At 36.3% G+C, this 20,990-nt stretch overlaps 1 protein-coding gene across 3 annotated transcripts in view; it reads right to left on the bottom strand.

Moving 5' to 3' along the window:
• Positions 1–20,990, bottom strand: part of PHIP (pleckstrin homology domain interacting protein) — a 128,018-nt gene that overhangs the window by 86,541 nt on the left and 20,487 nt on the right. For all 3 annotated transcript variants that reach the window (XM_032650798.1, XM_032650799.1, XM_032650800.1), the window contains exon 7: positions 6,676–6,836. In XM_032650798.1, coding sequence (XP_032506689.1) covers positions 6,676–6,836 — 161 coding nt within the window. The remainder of the gene's footprint in view (positions 1–6,675; positions 6,837–20,990) is intronic.

Raw genomic sequence — 20,990 nt, 5'->3', positions numbered from 1 at the left:
AACCCTAATTATCTATCTTTCTAAGCAGTCCAAATAGACTGCTCTGTATCTATTTCTTCATTTACCTACCCTCCATAAAGACCACTGTACATCAAATACCTCCTCTTATATCTGTGCTCCTAGTTCCTTACCCTTGACCCAGTTTTTCAAAAATTTACCTTCCTATAAATTACTGTACTCTAGCTCTCCTTTCCATTACTACCAAACTTACTGAATATACAGTATCATCCCTACACTACCTCCCATGGTACTTTTAAAAAGTAATTTTGCATTTCAAACTTACAGAAGTTTCAAGAGCAGTACCAATGTCTTCCATCACTCAGATTCATCAACTATTAACAATCCACTGCATCAGCTCCATCACCACCTTTCTTTCCTTTCTCTCCATACAACACACACACACACACACACACACACACACACACACACACACACACACACACCCATTAGTCTTTTTCTGCACCATTTAATAGTAGGCTGCAGACTTGATGCCCCGTCACTTCTAAATATCCCAGTGTGCCTTCCTCTAAAACAAAGACACATGTCTACCTAAGTTGGGAAATCAATATTGATAAAACTGCCATCCAATCCACAGGACCCATTCAAATTCTGTCAACTATCCCGATAATGTTCCCTTTTCCTTTTTGGCCTAGGACCCCATACAGCAACATGTTAAATTTTAGTTGTATTGTCACTTAAGTCTCTTCAATCTGGAGTATTTCCCTGAGGCTTTCTCTGTGTTTCATGTCCTCAGAAGTTCATAAAGAATACAGACCTTACATCTATAGGATGACCCGGAACCTCAGTCTGTCTAATGTTCATTAATGACCAGACCCAGATCATACTGTCTTGGTAGGAATCCCACAGACAAGATGCTGTGTTTTCCTCAGTGTACCACTTCAGAGGATACACAATGTCAACCCATCCCACCACTAGTAAAGTTAATAACTTTGTCTTGTTAATGTTTCCCATGTTTCTCCCCTGGAAAGTTGCACTTTTTCCCCTTTTAATTAACTTGGTATCTTGGGGGAACACATACAAGGTTACGCTAAGATCTTCAAACCAGCATCTACCAGTCTTAGCCTCCCGCAATGACACACAAATGAATCAACCACCACTATGATAGTCGCCAAACCACCATTCTTTCTACAATTATCAGTTGGCATTCCACTGTAAATAGGAGTTTTCCCTTCTTTCTCACTTATTTATTTACTTATTTACATCAGTATAACCCACAGATGCCTACTTTAATCAGTGGTCATAAACAACTCAGTCAAGGTCCTATCCGTCCTCATGGAGCTTATTAGTAAGAAAATACAATAAAAGCTCATTTTAAAAAATAAGTTTCACACAGTGACAGATATTATAAGAAAAATATAGTAAGATAATGTGATAGACAATGATGGAGTATGAGGAAGGAAGGCAGTCAGGGAAAAGTCGCTAAGAAAGCAGTGTTTGAACAGAACTGCTAAAAAAGGAATCAGCCACAGGAATATTTTGAAGAAGACAATTCCAGGCAAAGGGAATAGCTAGTACAAAGGCTCTAAGCCATAAATGGGCTTTGCGAGTTTGAAACACAGAAAAAGACCAGTGTAAATGAAGCACAGTAGAAGAAGGGAATTTGTCTTACAGACATTTTTGTATATATCTTCCCTAACAGAAGTTTCTTACAAGAAAGGACATTATTCACTTCTGTATCTCTAACTGACTGGTTCATTCATTCACCTTTTTGTTGTTTGCCTACTGTATGCACCAGATACTCTGTAAAGCACTGCAGACCTAAAAAAGTTTAAGGAAAAGGCTTTGTTGTTAGGAAGCTCACAACTTAATAGAGACAGACCTCTAAACAAATTCACTGCAACACAGAGGACAACACAATACAATGAAAGTATGTTCAGTGGTAATACACCACATTCAGAAAATAGCCTATTTTTTTTAATTGTCAAGTTTTGAAAGATTAATCTATACCGTCTCTAATTCTTCAATTCCCAAACCTTCCTTTGTGCATTGCAATCTCACTTCTACCCCTAAAACTAAAATAAAACATTTTTTCTTAAGTTCATTAATAGCCCTGCCAAATCCAAAAGATGCCTTTCAGTTCTAATTTTACTTTAGGTTTTTCTACCTTTCGTGAAATACTAATCTTTTGGCTTTTAAGACACCACTTCTTTTTCTATTTTTCTCCCGGCCTCTTAGGCAGCTCTTTCTCAGTCTTAATTATTGACTCCTCTCCTCTTCTTTAGTTTGCTTTAAAGTTGAAGTTTCAGCCTTTGTACATTACACATATGAGGTAAAAAAATCAATTTCCATATTCAACGATTCCCCAGTTCAATCTTCTAGCCTAGATCTCTCTCCTGAGCTCTCACAACCTGTTGAGCATTTCTATTTGGCAATCTATATAAGTATCTCAAATTCAACATGTCCCAACCTTCACAAACTTCTCCACTTAAATCCTTACCACAGTAAGTGACATGACTTTCTAACCAGTCACACAAGTTAAAAAACATGTCATTCCATACTATTCCCTCTCAATTCCTCCCTACATTCAAATGAACCTTTTAAATCCTAGAGATTCTATTTTTAATCTGTTAATTCCATCCCTACTTCCACTGTGAATCTTTCATGGATCACTGCTACAACCTTTTCACCAATACCTCCGTATAAAGACTTAGTTTCAATCCATCCTCTACAATAATGCCAAAGAGATCAGTAAAAAGAGAAATTCTGCTCACTCCTCTGTCTAAATCCATTACTTTTGCTCCATGCCCTCAGGAAAGACATCCCTTCATGTCACAAAAGAAACTTAATGATTTTGTCCTCCAACAACATCTCTAGCTCTTGCTCAGCAGTGGTCCATATTTATTCTTTGCCATGTCCAATAATACACAATTGCATGTTAACGTTCTCCCAATGACTGTAAATGCCCTTCCCTAACTCTGGAATACCTAGCTCAGTTGAGGTGTCACTTCTCTAGGAATTTTCTCTTACCATCTCCTACCACACACTGAATTAGGTAGGTACCTCTCTCCTATAGTACACCTCAGCATCTTGTGCTGCCTCTAGCAAGCTTATCACATTGTATCAATATTGTGTGTTGACTCTCTGTGAACTCTCCAGTGGCAGATACTATGTCTGTCATTTCTATATCCTAAGCTTTTAGAACAGTCCGCCTCCTAAAAGACTGAAGTTCATTAAAGTAGTGCATAAACTTATAGTCTTTATTATAAATTACTGAATTTATATAAACAGTTTATGCTCTTTTGCCTTAATTTGAAGAGGTACATTTTATGTTTCTGAAAAAAGAGGGGAAATCTTTTTGTATGGTCCTCAACATACTTTTATGAGTGAATGGCTTACTACTGAGAGAATTCATTAACTCTGCTTTTCTTTGGCAAATATTATTTGACGCAATGATTCTGAAACCAAGTAAAAAAATTTTAGAAAACTAAGAAAGAGAGAGAATTAGGGAGTAGTCTGACTTGCTAATTATGCTACCTTCCTCCCTGGGTTCTTCTCATTATTCTACTGGGAAATGTCCATTACTAAAATATTCTACTACAAAATACTGGAAATTTTTCCTAACACAGAATTTCACTTATCAATCACAATGATTTCAATCTTGTACACAGCATTTATAAATAAGATTTTAGTTAGGTAAGAAAATAAAGTGGAAAGAATTCATTTAAATCCATCTATAAAATTAAGAGCAGCAAGTGAAACTTAATAACTGCTTCCTGTATATTTTGTTCTATACTAACTGCATGCATCATTTCATGCAATCCCACAAAAATTCTGTGGGATTGGTACTACTATTATCTATTTCCCTTCTTTTTTTAACAGCTGAGAACACTGTAGATTAAAAGGGTGAGGTAATCTTTGTAAGCTGCACTGCTAGGAAGTGGTAAAGCTGTGAGTTGAACTAAGAGCCCCCTAATGCCAAAGCTGATGCTGTTAACCACAGGACTATACTGCCTCTAGCTGTGCCTACCCAGAAAGGACTCAAAAGTCCCTTGGAATGAGTCCCTTGGAAAAAGCTTTCAAATATATCTAACACTAGGACTTAATAATAAGTGTACAATGTCTTCAGATACTGAATACATAAAAAGGAAATACTGAGCTGTCCATTACTGAATTGTTATTCTAATAAATAACAACAGTGTGTCACTCTCTCACAGGAATCTTTCATTGTTCAGTCATAATCTACTATCCTAAAGTCTTATCCTATCATTTTTCAAGACTGGTTTTCAAAGCAGTAGTTAGTGGCTAATGTGTTCCCAGTGGAATAAAATAACATGAATAGTAAACACATATGTACTCTAACTCGAGGTGATAATCATAAAAATACAAAGAAATTTTAAGTAACAGTGATCTCATATCTTTGCATTTCTTGTCACAAGGCAACATTTTGGAATTTGTAACTGCAAATCACCGGTAAAAAATTACAAATGAGAATATAAGTTTGGCACAATTAGCAGATTATATCACATACATAAAACATCAACATTTTTAGACTCTTGATAAGACCATATAAAATAGTACAGTGATAATTTTCTGCCTTTATTTATGTATCTTCAACTAAGGGAAAACAATCAGAAAATTGCTTCCCTCTTCACATATCATTCAATGCTCTTAAAAGTAGGAATTAAATATCTAGAACAAGGGCAGCAATTTTTTTCTGTACAGGACCAGATAACAATTATCTTAGGTTTTGCAGGCCATACAGTCTCTGTCGTAACTACTCAACTCTGCTGTTGTGGTACAAAAGCAACCACTGAGCATGCCTGTGTTTGAATAAAATTTTATTTACAAAAAAAAGGTGGCAAGCTGGATTTGACCCACAGGCAGTAGTTTACTAACCCCTGGTTCAGAGTGCTCGCCCAACTCTATGCCTATTACTCTACTAAATTCATGAGCCAGCAACAGTGTACTGTCTCACTGCATTTTTTCCCTCAAAAAGTTGTAGGAGATTATGTGTCTAATTCAAATCAACACATACACAGTGCTTCATAAAGTACGACAATCAAATGCTTACCATTCCTCTCATTTTCAAAGAAAGAATTCCCACAAGGTACTTTACAGACATCAAAAATTAAGTAAGAAGTTATATATTTTTTATAATCTCAGTGCAACGGCATAACTTAATACTCACCAAAATGAAGTATAAACACAATGTAATGTGTCTTTCTCATTCTTTCAATTTATTATTATTTTTGAAAGAATCCTTTTAAACATTAGAGATGCCAAATTTACTTTATGTTTTGAGAGCTAAATTTAAATGATAATATACTGAACTCAAAAAGGCTGTAAGTAAGTTTCCATTACCATCTGAGAGCAAATTACTATTGCAGGTATATCAAGGACTTTAGCCAATACAGGGATAACTATTCCCCACTCTAAAAACAATAACCCATCAGAAAAATTTTTAAATTTCAGTTTTATTCTGCTTCATAGAGAACAGCAGAGATAAAAGAGAAGGTGAAAGGGAGAATACTAATGTAGGAAATAATCTGCAAACGCCTGAAGTGGATCCTACAACCGGGGAAAAGATATGTATGGAAATCCTTTCCCACACCCTGCCATTTAGCTGTTTCATAGAGGACTGGGTGAACGGGTAAAGGAGAGAAAGTAGACATAAATAAATCTCAGTTTACAAGCATATTTACTTAAAAGAGGAATCTATAATTGTTGTGACTGTATAAAATTCGCAGCTGCTCTCTTCGAAGACAGAGATAGGAATTTCCATGTTAACTTCCATTTCCCATTTAAAATTAGGAATCCTGTGAATGAGTGTATACCTTCAGCAGAGTATTTAATATAAGTATTTAATGGTAAGTACAACCATAATAGTGTAGTAAGTATACCCTTAGTGGATATAATAGTTAAGGCACCTAAAAATAAATTGAAATATTTCCAAAAGCAATTTTCTCCCTTAAAGCTGAAAAGCTCTGTTTTCTCTGTTAATAAAAGAAACAGTAACAAACAAACCTAAGAGACTGAACACATGAGATACATTGAAGAATGAGGTGCTAAGGATAAAAGGTAAAAGGAGAAAATGTTACATATGCTCAGAATTTTTTCTATCACTGCTTTAAGGGAAATTTCTCAGAGTCCCCTAATTTGCTTAACACACTTTGGGTGAAATGTCCTTGGTTTAGAATTAAAACTACTGTATGACATTTTTAAAAAGGTCACACTGCATTATTTCATATAATGTTGGAAATTACACTTATCCATGAGGACCGTAATATAACTGTAACGGTGCTACAACATGTCTTTCAAGAATGTTCCAAACTTGAAGTCCAACCTTAAGTAAAACCTTCTGTTACAGTAAGCTAATTTACCTGAATTTCTAGTTTTTCATTAAAAGAAAAAACAAAGGTTTTATTTCAAAGTTCAACTTTAAGCAATGTTTCTGCAATTCCATATATGAATTAAGATAATACTTTAAAAACTACTTACAGTGGGCTTCCCTGGTGGCACAGTGGTTGGGAGTCCGCCTGCTGATGCAGGGGACACGGGTTCGTGCCCCGGTCCGGGAGGATCCCACATGCCGCGGAGCGGCTGGGCCCATGAGCCATGGCTGCTGAGCCTGCGCTCCGCGGCGGGAGAGGCCACAACAGTGAGAGGCCCGAGTACCGCAAAAAAAAAAAAAAAAAAAAAAAAACAACTACTTACAGTAAATATCCGTCTGCCAGTTCGATCAAAAGTTACACAGTACACAGACGACAAGTGTCCAAGAATTCTTTTATGCATTTTCATGTGCTGATACACTGCAGTGGGAACCAGTCGCTCAAGCCTGTATTTTCCATTCAGCTTCCTTGAAAACAAAGTATCCGCTACCAAGAAAAGGGGGGGAAATAAGTATAATTCAGAAATTAATTTTCTTAATCATCCTCTTTTATGAATTCACATATTTCAGTTTCTCATATGTTGGTAAAAATAAAGATGCTTTCTAAGGTATATGGCTCCTAGTTAAAAGTCTTCAAAATAGTCCATAAGAGCGCATTATTTCACCTGAAATAAGTCAGGCACTATTTTCTTCACTTTACAAACAAGTAAATTCAGTTAAACGACCTGTCTGAAGTCACAAAGTAAGGCATGAAGCTAGGATTAAAACTCAGACTTCTGGGCTTCCCTGGTGGCGCAGTGGTTGAGAGTCTGCCTGCCGATGCAGGGGACATGGGTTCGTGCCCCGGTCTGGGAGGATCCCACGTGCTGCGGAGCGGCTGGGCCCGTGAGCCATGACCGCTGAGCCTGCGTGTCCGGAGCCTGTGCTCCGCAATGGGAGAGGCCGCAACAGTTAGAGGCCCACGTACCACAAAACAAAACAAAACAAAACAAAAACTCAGACTTCTATACTCTCTGGCTAGTGCTTTTTAAAAACCAGAATCACTTTATAAGACATTATTTCTTTCAAAGGCCCCTATGAGATAGGTTTTCTTACAAAAGCAGTTAAAACTGGATCCAGTGATTTTTACTTTTCATCAACCAGCAATTCGTGAACACTCTAAATATGACACACTGAATGATGTTTTTAAAAACTCTGCGACAAATGAAGACAGAGGAATAATCTGTTGCATTATTTTAAAAAAATAATTAAACTGGGGATCTTGCCAAAGACCTGCATAATGATTCCTTTTCTAGAACCTAGAGCTCTCTTTTTTCACCTCACCCATTTCAACCATCTTTCAAGACATGACTGAAATTTATCTTCTGTCCCAAAGGCTGAGAATGCTGACTCCAGCCCAAAATGTTCTTTTCCATCCAAATTACTACTGTACTTATTTTCTATACCAATAATTATAGACAAAGAAGGCACTCAATAAATACATGTTGACTGATCTGCAGGCACATTATTCACCTGTAGATTATCTTTAAATACAAGGCTTTCTTTCTGACTGTGACTGCCATCTACATTGGACAGAATAAACACTGGTTTCTCACTTAAATTTAGTCCCAAAGAAAATTAAATATATGTACAAAGTACTATTTAACCTAGGTTTAGAGCCTACAATTATGCCCTAAAGTTGATGAAATACGAATATCTCAGACGTATCATAAAGAATCTCAGTGCTTATTATTTTATTCACATACAATAAATGTTTGGCTTACACTACATTTGCAAGCAAAAAGGAAAATCTTGGGGACTGGTGAGGAGATACGTAGAAGAATACTTTGCAGGTTCTAAAGCAATAATAATTCAAGGAATAATTACATTATGCTTATATGTTCTTTTACTACATCAATCATTTTATATTCTGATAGAGTACATCTCTTGCTGTTAACAGCATACAAGTCCTATGATACAATCTATTTCAACATCTGCAATATCTAAGACAAATGTTGAAAGTTGTTAATTAGCATATTTAGGCTTAAACTAGTTATATAATAACAGTGATTCAATAAGTTTCTAATAAACCCTGATACATTTTTCCTTATGCATAGAAATGGCCTGGTGAAAGACATCCTCCTGTGCTTTGGCTCCAAACTGATTTGGAGCAAAGATCACACAAAACCACAGGCATCAACTGTCCTGCCAAACGAGAACTCACATGATCTTATCCAAACACTGAGTATCAATGAATGACATCTCACTTATTGTCTGTTTTATAAGAAAATAAGTGATGACATGTAACACAAATGTTGACAGTGCTGCATTACCAAGACGTACTTTAATTCACTGCATACAAAATTTACAAAATTCTCAAAATGTCAAATTTTAAAAAAATATTTAACACTGCTCAGGAATAAAAATGATTACTGGAGATAACCACAAAATCAAAACCATTATTTTAATGATGATCAGGCACTTTTACATGTGTCAGATTTTTTTAGATGAATTTGTTATAAAGACTATTTATAATTCAGAGTTGATAAAGCAAAAAATACTTCCTTCAAGAGAAAATGTTACTACTCTCTTAAACATAGTTTTTACTGAATCTTTACCTAAACTCGGATTAAATCTTTATTTTCATTTTAAGAATCGACTGAGAAAAAGAACATCCCTTTCGAAAAGTTACTTTACAGTCAACGTTTCAAGTAAAACTTTTCAGAAACATTAAGTGAAATACATTTATAGTTAAAACTATATTCCACGCTTCCCTATATTTGGTTACCAATTAACTACTAGATATCTATACTGTGACTGCATTATAAGGGAAAAGGTACCTAGCAGAGTCCTTGCTCTCAACCAATTTACCAACTTGTACAACAGTACCAAAAGATATGACATACGGTATGTAGAGTTCCCAGGTAATAAGTTGGTGGTTCAAACTTGATACAGGGATTTAGAGAAGAAAATATAAGTATGGTTCAATAGTTGAAGTTCAACTGAGGAGACTGGACTTAAAGATGGCCTGACCAGGTCAAATAGGTAGAGAATTTTTATAAAGGAAGAGAGGAGGATGTTGCAGGACTCCCATTCAATGAACTCACATTTTCTTTTACTATACCATTTGCATAATGTCTTATCTCCCCTACCAGATCTTAAGTACCTTAAGGGGAGAAACTGTCTTATTTGTATTTCCTACAACTGAGTGTAGAGCCTTTTAAATAAAAAAGTATATAAATGAATCTCAGTTAATAATAAGAAACACAAGATGGTTCAATTAAATTTACAGTTTTATGGCAGAAAGGCAAATGGCAATCATTTACTTTCAAAAGAAACTCTTAATAGACTAATTGGATTTTTGAGTGAAAAGGAAATGTCTCTTGGATTATAGGAACTCCTTAAATTTTATTAAACTAGAACATCAATTTTTAAAACGAGCATGGTTAGACAGATATAAGAGGTCATAAAGGAATAAGTTCTTTATATGACATTATTATACTTTTAACCTTAAATCAAGTAACATGTATGACTTTGGTTTAAAAGTACATTTATTTTCTTAAGTATGGTGATGTGAAATATTGTTAAATTAAGCCTGCCAAAGCAAATCTCTACCTTCTTCACTTAGCAAATTCTTTCTTACCCTCCAGGGCCAGTTTAAATGTCATCTCCTCTATTAAGGAGTGAATCTTAATTTTAAACTTAAAATTTTTAATTTTAAAAGCGACCTAACCGGTTGCCCTATAGTATCACTCCTGTGTTCAAAACTGCAATGTCCTTCACTTGATTGAGAATAAACACCAAATTCCTTATGCATCAGCCTACCAAGATCCTGCATAATCTTGTCCCCCATTACACCTCTCTGACCCCTTTACTTGGTCTGCTCCAACCATTCTAATCTCCCCCATTCTTCCAACACATCAGATATGCTCCCGACTTGGGGTCTTTGCACCCGCTGTTCCCCCGGCCAGAAAACTCTTCCCACATATAGCTAACTCCTTGACCTTCAAATCTGTCCTCAGATGTCTTGTCACCTTCTCAATGAAGCAGAACCTGATCAGCCTCTTGATAATTACAACCCACCCCCAACCACCACCCATTACTCCTGACCCGCCTCTGTGTAGCTTAGTATTTGTTCTTTTTCCATCACTTATCACCTTTTATTTGCTAATTATGTTCACTGTTTATTTCCTGCCTCCCCCCACTACAACGTAATAAGCTCCACATGGGCAGGATTTTTCATCTGTTTTGTTCTTTGATTGGCCTAAAAGCTGACAATGGTGGCTGGCACTTCGTTGATAATATATAGTTGGTGGATTTAATAAATTAATTACACGTCAATAAAATAATTTGGTTTAGGAAATAAAACAAAAATGGATTTCTTTATTGGACAGATTATAGATTCAAAGTATCTTGAAACAGTTCTTCATTTCAACTGCCCTGCTAAATTTACTTAATTTGGAAGCAAAGGGATAGGTAAAAATATTTACTCAATGTCTTCTGAGGGAACAGACCAGTAAAGTGAAATAAAAGTTCCAGAAATCACTGTTATCCATTTGATGTATTACTCTCTCTGAAGAGAGAAAAGGAGCAAAATTGTGAACAGTGTCATTTGTAGCAAATCACTCAGAACAGTCTTTGAAACAAAGTCTATGTGCACAAGTCTATAGAACTAATTACTGAAGATAAACAAAAGGCCCACGATTTCTTAAAGTTAGGTGTAACTACTGTATATAACTAGATATATCTAGCCAGTAGGGTCTTAACTGTTACTTCTGTGGATACATCCTAGGTAATAAAATGATAAATAAAATTCCCCCACAAGCCATTTCTTCCTAGTTCACACCAAATTATTTTTCAAGAATTGATTTATTTCTTTAATCATAATACTAATGCATACTCAATGTAGAAAATAAGAACATAAAGTCTACATAACTCTACCACCTAAAGCAATCACATAAAATTTTGCAGAGACTTCCCTCATAAACAGCATTTTAATAGCTACTCCATATTCCTTAATGAAATAAAAGCTAGGCTTTAAGTTTGACAGACTTGTATTTAAATTTGACACTGTGGAGATTTTAAGCAAGTTATTCTCTCTCTACTTCGATTTCTCAAGTTATACTTCCAGAAACATTTTCCACAAATATACTTGGTTTTCATATTATGCTATTCTGTGACATCTCACGATTTCACACTTACATAGCCAATTCTATCAATATTTTTCTTTTCTTCTGTAACTTGTTCTAGTACTTTAATATGAAGGTTCTTCTATCAGCCAATGGTACAATAAATACCCATTTACTTTTACTTTTTTGTGGTTTAAATTTCTCACTTAACTACTTAATGTATTTGGAGTTTTAGTATGTTACTAGGTGAGTCTCTAAAGATTCCCCTAATCAACTATTTGTTCCGGTCTTTTCACTAACTAATCCTTCTCTATTCAATTAAATTATCTTATATATATTTCTGTGCTAGGTTGCTGATGGCATGTCTATTTATATGCCACTGCCAAAATTTTTAATTTAATGGCATTTTAGCTTTTATCTGGCTATTCTTCTTCATGTGTCCTTTTAAAAAATCTTACTCCTGATTTATTATTATCTTATTTGAAGATGACTGAAAAGTTTTTAAAAAAACGAATTTGTTGGAAATATAAGTTTAATTTCATTCACTTATAAACAACTGACATCTGTTTATCCAGGAACACGGTACTTTGGTCCTATAGCTGGGCCAAAGTTTTCAATGCAGATGATTTTAGAAAAAGATAAACATAAGCAGATTTACTTCAGTTTTCCTCATTATACAAATCTGTATCATTTGAACCAAGTTTCACGGGGGAAAAAATGGGTAGCTGCCAGAAAAGAGCATCTGCAATAACCTTAGTGACTACATTTCTGAGCATATTAGAAAAATATGTGACAAAATCTCTGCATATAAGAAAGAACTAAAGCAGAAATACTATCACCTCCCTCCAAAAGGTTTCCTCCTTCTGACAGGTACTTTTTTTTCTTCCATTTTTTAAAGTTGAAGTATACTTGTTATGCAATATTATATGTCACAGGTGTACAATACAGTGATTCACAATTTTTAAAGGCTATACTCCAGTTAACAGTTATCATAAATATTGGCTATATTCCCTGTGTTGTACAATATATCCTATAACTTACTTTATGCATAAGCTTGTACCTCTTAATTCCTTACCCCTACGTTGCCCCTCCCCCTCCCTCTCCCCACTGGTAACCACTAGTTCACTCTATCTGTGAGTCTACTTTTTTTTTGTCATATTCACTAGTTTGTTGAATTATTTTAGATTCCACATATAAGTGACATCATACAGTATCTGTCTTCCTCTGATTTACTTCACTTAGCATAATACCCTCCAAGACCATCCTACTAAGTACTTTAAAAAAATGGAGGAATTCCCTGGCGGCCCAGTGATTAGGACTCCAATCTCTCACTGCTGAGGGCCCAGGTTCAATCCCTGGTCGGGGAACTAAAATCCCACAAGCCGCATAGCATGGCCAATCAATCAATAAACAAAAATTGACAAGGGCACATGGTGCAACTGCAATAAATTACCCAAGATCAAAATTGGTCATTGTTAAAAAAGATGAATTGGGAAAAATACTAAAATTACTACGAATTAACAAAAATGCACAAGTTAGGGTTTTTTTGCTACTGTTTTAACTCTTATGAACAACATAACATGCTATACAATATCTAGACCAGTAGGAAAGCTGTTCCGCCTTAACAATCAGAACTGGAGGGCCCAGGACTAGTGCCTACAACTTTTGCCAGCACATGAAAGCAGAGCCCAGCTGGCAGCGTAATGAATGCAAGGAGAGGCATGTGGCTGTAGACGCCAAAACGTGGAGAGTTAATGTTTGTGGCAGTAGAAGAATTAAATGAGGAGGCAAAAAGAAAGAGTATGTAATTTCAGAAGGTGCAACCTAGACCCTTTTCTGATAACAGGAAAAAGGGTACTCAGATAGGAAACATCAGAGTATTTTACTAGAAGATTTTAATTTTTAAAAAAATTTTTTTATTAGATTCATTTTTGTACTATATTTTGACCAATGTTATTCTCTGATTCTGGTTAAAGAAAACACCTGGAAAGCTCCCAGAGTTTCTGTAAATAAAATGCAAAAGTAGTTGTAACTTGTAATTAATAACCATATAAACAGTTCCTAAATTAAAGTACAAAAGAGGGGCTTCCCTGGTGGCGCAGTGGTTGAGAGTCCGCCTGCCGATGCAGGGGACACGGGTTCGTGCCCCGGTCTGGGAGGATCCCACATGCCGCGGAGCGGCTGGGCCCGTGAGCCATGGCCGCTGAGCCTGCGCGTCCGGAGCCTGTCCTCCGCAACGGGAGAGGCCACAACAGTGAGAGGCCCGCGTAACGCATAAAAAAAAAAAAAAAAAAAAAAAAAAAAAAAAGTACAAAAGAGAATGGGGCTTCCCTGGTGGCGCAGTGGTTGAGGGTCCGCCTGCCGATGCAGGGGACGCAGGTTCGTGCCCCGGTCCAGGAAGATCCCACATGCCGCGGAGCGGCTGGGCCCGTGAGCCATGGCCGCTGAGCCTGCGCTCCGCAACGGGAGAGGCCACAACAGTGAGAGACCCGCGTACCAGCAAAAAAAAAACAAAAAAGAGTGGATTCTGGATAATCAGTACCTAGATTTTATTTCAATCTCCACAATCTGTGTTAATAAAGGCTCTCCGAACTTTGGAAACCTACAGAACTAAAGTGAACTACAAACATTTTACTGTGCTTTGCTTTATTGCACTTTGCAGATACTGCTGCGTTTTATTTCTGTTTACAAATTGAAGGTTTGTGGCAACCCTGCATTGAGCAAGTCTACCGGCACCATTTTTCCAACAGCATTATTTTCTAAGACACCGACATTTTTTTTCAGACATAATGCTATTGCACAGTTAACAGACTACAGTACAGAGTAAACATAACTTTTATATGCATTGGGAAAACAAAAAATTTGTGTGACTTGCTTTACTGTGATATTCACTTTATCACGGTGGTCTAGAACCCAACCCGTAATATCTCTGAAGTATGCCTGTACAAAAATAATGATAAACAGGTAAGCAAGACCATGTGAAAACAAATTCTAAAATGATTTACCTCTTTAGACAATAATTAGTTTTCCCAACAAAATAATGCTACATATATCCATGATCAGGCACTCACAGGGCAATTTCTATAGAAATAACCTTCCAAATTCACTACGAGTCCAAAAAGTTGTCTCTACATGGTGTTGGTGATTTCCATTAAATAAAGTATTGTGTGGTATAAGGTATTTGCTAACGCGTGAAATTACATAACATTTTATTTTTGTTAAAGAATCACAAAAATGTTGGAATGAAAAGGAGATGATGCAACCGTGCAGATCACAAAAAAACAGCTATATAATTTTCTAAAAAAGAAGTTATGCTAAAGCCAAGAATCACCTATCTTGAGAAAATGCATATAAAGGAAGACAAAAGTCACCAGGGACTGAAGCTAGAGAGAGAGGTTCTTACTGGGACTTCAAGAATCTGATAGAAAAAAAGTCTTATCTGCTGTGCTTGTGGTGGGGAGAAAAAAAAAGCTGTGGAAAACTATTATGATGTGTAGCAGATCTGGAAAATAATAGCTAATATATACTGAGTACTTTACTACATGCCAGGCAGTGTTCAAGGAACTTTACATATATTCTCATTTAATCCTCACACATCTTTTAACATGGCTACTACTATTACCTCCTTACTGGGGATATTCCTTACCAATAACAGAACTGAAGGACAAAACGTAACTTTCCCAGAGGTGAAGCCCAGGTTTGAATTCAGGCTGTTTGATTCCAAAGAGTGCACTCTTACCATGCTGGCTAGGTAGACAAATATTAGAAAAAAAGACTGAGAGGAAACATGCAAAAATATTAATAACGGACAACCAGTGAGACTGGTTATTTTTTGAGCTGTTCTATTTTCCAAGTTTTTTCTATTGAGCATATATACATCCTGATTAATTTTTTATTAAATAAAGTATAGCTCAATCTACCTCGAGGAGGTCAAAAGAGCAATATGAAAAATATGAACTGTCTAAGGAGATTAACTTAAATTCAAGACTGATAAAAACAGGTCCAGGGATAAAGACGCAAGGAATTCAAACTCATTTAATCATAAAAAAGGAAAGAAAGTATATTAAAGTATTTGAATGTATACTACACTACAGAGAATAACCATTGCCTATTTGACCATAGACTGAATGACATGCTACAAAGAATTCACATCTAGTCTGATTCGAAAGCCATAAAATACAAAGGGCCATCAATTTTGGTTATAAGTTTTGTTTCTAAAATCTTTCCCATTAAGTTTTTTTTTTTTTTTTTTTTGCAGTATGCGGGTTTTTTTTTTTTTTTTTTGCGGTACGCGGGCCTCTCACTGTCGTGGCCTCTCCCGTTGCGGAGCACAGGCTCGAGACGCGCAGGCTCAGCGGCCATGGCTCACGGGCCCAGCCGCTCCGCGGCATGTGGGATCTTCCCGGACCGGGGCACGAACCCGTGTCCCCTGCATCAGCAGGCAGACTCTCAACCACTGCGCCACCAGGGAAGCCCTCCCATTAAGTTTTTAAAGTAAAAGATGTCAAAGGTAGTTTAGGTTCAATTTTATTTGGGAAGGAATCGTATAAGGAGGAACTTCTAACATTTAATTCTCTTTAGAGCCACAACTGAAAAGTTCGCCACAATAATTCTTCTGGGGTTACTAATATAGATATTAGTAGGAAATTACAACCAAATATTCATAATTTGAGGGCCAGAGATAATCTGGGAAATAATTCAACACAGGTTGGTTAATTTCTACAGCACCATCTGGTCTCTTTATCATACTACACCAGTAACTAGTAAGGAAGCAACATATGAACAAGACAAATAAAATGCTGAAACGGTAACTATAATGAACAAAAGTCCCAACTTTAAAGTACAAGGGATCGCAACATTTGAAGGAAAATCCTGTAATTAGCTTTTCTGTCCACAAAATAAGGCAGGGGGAGGCAAGAGAGAATGCAAGAGTAAAGGGAAATAATTACCTGGGTGACATAACGCCCAAGAGAGCCTCTCTCCTTGTTTTACAACTGTATCTAAAGTAATTAGTATGCACAGGAGCTGCCCTCCAGATCTCTACATACTCAATTCAATGTTTAGCTGCAACTCCCATTTGAAAGACACCGTGTTTCTTAAGATTTAGCGGGTATCACAAATAAGAATAATGTCTGAAAAGAACTCAAAAAGTAACTGAAATAAAATACAGAAAGTGAAAAAATGATTTCAAGAGTTAAGCAAAAAATATCATAAGCCAAATACCAAAATAAGCACTAAAAAACCAAACCAAACAAAAAAACAGACATTACAATTACTAGGATGGTAATTTACTAGAATTTTACAATTGCTTGATTTGTATTATTCTTCCTCCTCATTTCTTTCCTGGAAACTAGTGTGATGATACAGAAAATACTACAGTGGTATAATATTTTCAGTTTTAAATATTTTAAAATATTTTAATAGTTATTTCAATAAAAATTCAATTTTTAAAAAGTTAGTTTTGTTTTTTTCTCCCCAAACATTTTAATCATTCAATTTTGAGTCAACGAACATTTATAGAGCACCTACATGGGCCAAGTATGAGCTAAAGGATATAACAGAAAAAGAAAAGACAGAACTTACCGTCATGGAGATTGCAGTTTAGCAGGGAAGAAAGACATGAAACAAGGACTTATAACAATGATAAGTGTCATCAAATAGAAGGTACAGGGAAATCCTGAAATATACAGCAGAGGGTCCTAAACATATAGGGCAGGAGGATATCAGGGAGTCAGGGTAGACTTCTCTAAAACACTGACATTTAAACTAAGACCTGAAAAATGAACAGCCAGAGAATGTTAGTGGGAGGGGAGAATATTCTACCTAGGTGGAGGGAAGAGCATGTGCAATGGTCCGAGGCTGCAAAGAGCATAACACTCAAGCTACATAAAGAAGTCGGGTGTGACAAGCCCACGGAGCACAAAGGGGCAAGCATCAAAGAGAGACCTTCTTGGAGAGACCAAGAAGGTCGAAGGCGGACTGCAAAGTGCTTTCTAAGCTATGCGAGGCATTTTGGGCTATTTCCCGAGGACAAAAAGTTGAAGTTTTTTAGGGAGAAAGAAGTGGGAGTAATATAGTAAAAGATTTGCTTTGGGATAACTACAGTTTTATCTCTTGACTACAAAAAGAACAGATCAGAAGGTATATAACTAAAAGCAAAAGGTGATTTTACAAAAGAAATCAGAGGGTTCCAAAAACAAAATTTCATTTTAGAAAATCTTAAATCAGTGCGCCAACAAGATTACAAAGGTTTTCTCACGGAACTATTTTCTCTCAAATTTAAGTATTTATCTGGCAAGATATAAACTTGAGAGAACACACCGTGTTTTATTGTTTCTAGAGTTCTTATACTGGGGCATAATTCAAAAGGCTCCTATCCCAAGTCAACAAATGGATACAGGTGGTAACAAGACTAACGGATAAAGAATTTCACAGGGCTTCCCTGGTGGCGCAGTGGTTGAGAGTCCGCCTGCCGATGCAGGGGACACGGGTTCGTGCCCCGGTCCGGGAAGGTCCCACATGCCGCGGAGCGGCTGGGCCCGAGCCATGGCCGCTGAGCCTGCGCGTCCAGAGCCTGTGCTCTGCAACGGGAGAGACCACAACAGTGAGAGGCCCACGTACCGCAAAAAAAAAAAAAAAAAAGAATTTCACAGAACAGGTAAAAAGGTGCTATATAAATGTGATATAAAGTTCAATGCATAAGAAGATCAGAAACAAAATAACCAGGGATATAACTCAGTTAGTTACTACCTCTCTTAAGTTTCAGTTTTCTCATTAATAAAGTAGGGGTATCTTGCAGAGTTACTATGAAAAGCAAATAAAACAAAACGTTTTGTAAACTCAAAGGTACTATGTACTAACATCTATATTTACTGTCCTTAAACAGTCAAATCGTCAGATGTTATAAATGCAAATTTTACTGAACAGTTTTTCTTTTATTTTAAAGACTTTTGTGGGAGATCATTTTTCCCCTACATCTCCCTTAAGGAGCTGAACAAATTGCTGCTGTTTATGTAAATATCTACTCAGCCTAATCATGGACTTCCCAGTTTTCAAGATGTCTAGGAAGATGTTTAATCCTTAACTTCAAAGGTTCCCTGAAGGAATTCAAAATAAACAGAGACTTTATGAAGAAAATATAATAACTTGCTTCACTTACAGAGCTGTGAAATTTAACATCAAACCCAATAATCAATCTGGAAAAATATATGATGCAAACTAAAAAAGGCAATGGCCAGTGCTTCCTAATTACTACTGAAATTACTTGCCAGACACATCACAAGGGGGGGAGGGGGGGAGGGGGAGAAGACCTCTCATCACATCTATAACCTAAAAACAAATTTCATCTTACGATTTACAAAAGAAAATAAAACACAGCTACAAGAGCAACCATTTAAACTCACCCAAGGAAACTGTCATTCTTCAAAGTGCCTTCCCTTTTTTGGTCAATCATAATTTGAAAAGAAATTTAAGCAAAAGAAAAAAATGTAAATAATAATGTCTATTTTTATATATTTGGTATTTTGGCATAATAAACATTAGCTTTATTTCCCTTAAAAACCAAAATGCAAATACATTTTAGTAGTCTCCCACAGCTACCTGTTCTTAGGAAGCAAAGAAAAGAAGAGGTGGGCAGGGGAGGGGGTAGGGAGAAGAGAGTTAACAAAACAAAAACCTGTGACAAGTGAAAACCTGAATGTCATTAACTTTTCTTGTTCCACCCCAGTTCATCAATTACAGCAACTACATACTGCCTCTTTAATACTTACTAATGCTGATGAGCTAGGTCTATAAAGAACAATAAAACGTAACCTCTACCCTCCAGACCCTAAAAGTAGTCAGGAAAACAAATGTAAATAAATGCGTATCATCCAGGGGACAGATTAAAAAACAAAAACCAAGACCCTCTCGCACTCCCCCAAAAATATATATATATACATATATAGCTAAATCAGAAATTGTTAAAGAACAACACAAATTATAAAACTATATAACTAGAAAAGCAGAAGACTAAAATCGCAGAAGAAAATGAGTTCTGGAAGAAAAAATGATTACTGAGAAGATAACAGATTGAAATAAATATATTCAAATAAGTGATGAGTAGAACACCTAACTAAGGATTAACGTATGGATCGTACAGAAGGCAGGAAAAGGAACAAGACTGAATAGGAAATATTAGGGAAAGAATGAACAGGAAAGAGTCCACAGATTATTAGAATCTTATGATTTACTGAATTATATGCCAAATATTAAATTAGACATTATATGCTGAAGCTCAAAGGTTTATAATAACATAAAACAATCTTTCTAATAGTTTTGTAAGAAATATAGTCACATAAGTAAAAAATTAACCCTGCAACTCCAGATCCTAGCTCAGTGCCAGATATGTTAAGAAATTAGCAGTTGCAGAGTTAAGTCAAATACAATATTGGAAATATGGCAAAATATAACAGTGAAAATGAGAAGGGAAAAGAACCTTCTCTTTAAAAACGTACTCAAGCTTTATCAGCAAAATAATTCATTTTGCTAAATGATAATTACAGAAAGAAAGGGCAGAAAGTAACATTTATCGTTGCCTGCTTTGTGCCTCAAGCCTCACTTTGCTAACTCATTTAAGCCTCCAAATAACTGGATATGGTAGATATTATCTCCGTTTTACAGATGAGAAGGTTGAGAGGCTGAAAAGTTAAACAATTTGCCTAAGGCCACACATGTTGAACATAGTCAAGATTTATACCTAATTTTAAGTGAATATTTGCTGCCTTTGTTCAAACTACTTTCCTCAGAGAAAACCAGAAATGTGGACAAGCTTTAAAACTCCTTTTACTGTACGGTACTCCCCCCCTTATTCATGGTTTCTCTTTCCATGGTTTCAGTTACCTGTAGTCAATCATGGTCCGAAAATATTAAATGGAAAATTCCTGAAATAAACAATTCCTAAGTTTTAAATTGCACACCACTTGGAGTAGCATGATGAAAAACTTTTCACCCTCCAGATCCATGCTACCCAGGATGTAATCATCCCTTTACCCAGTATATCCTGGCCATTTAGTCACTTAGTAACCATTTGAGTTATCAGATCCTGTGGGCTATCAGATTGACTGTCCCTGGTATTGCAGTGCTTATGTTCAAGTATCCCTTATTTTACTATTAATGGCTTAAAGCGCAAGAGTAGTAATGCAGGCAATTCGGATAAGCCAAAGAGAAGCTGTAAAGTGCTTCCTTTAAGTGAAAATTCTCAAGTGAGTAAGGAAAGAAAAACAAAAAAATCCTGGGAATTCCCTGGCAGTCCAGTGGTTAGGACTCGGTGCTCTCACTGCCGGGGCCTGGCTAAGATCCTGCAAACCCAAGTGGCGTGGGCAAAAAAAAAAAAAAGAAAGAAAGAAAAAATCCTATGCTGAGGTTGCTAAAATCTACAGTAACAATATTCTATCCGTGAAATCGTGAAGAAGGAAAAAGAAATTTGTGCTAGTTTTGTTGTTAGACTTCAAACCACAAAAATTATAGCCACACTGTGTGATAAGTGCTTGGTT

The sequence above is a fragment of the Phocoena sinus genome, chromosome 12 (assembly GCF_008692025.1).
Source record: "Phocoena sinus isolate mPhoSin1 chromosome 12, mPhoSin1.pri, whole genome shotgun sequence".
In the NCBI taxonomy this organism is placed as follows: Eukaryota; Metazoa; Chordata; class Mammalia; order Artiodactyla; family Phocoenidae; genus Phocoena; species Phocoena sinus.
Note: the sequence above shows the minus strand (reverse complement) of the source record. Positions and strands in the feature narration are given on the sequence as shown.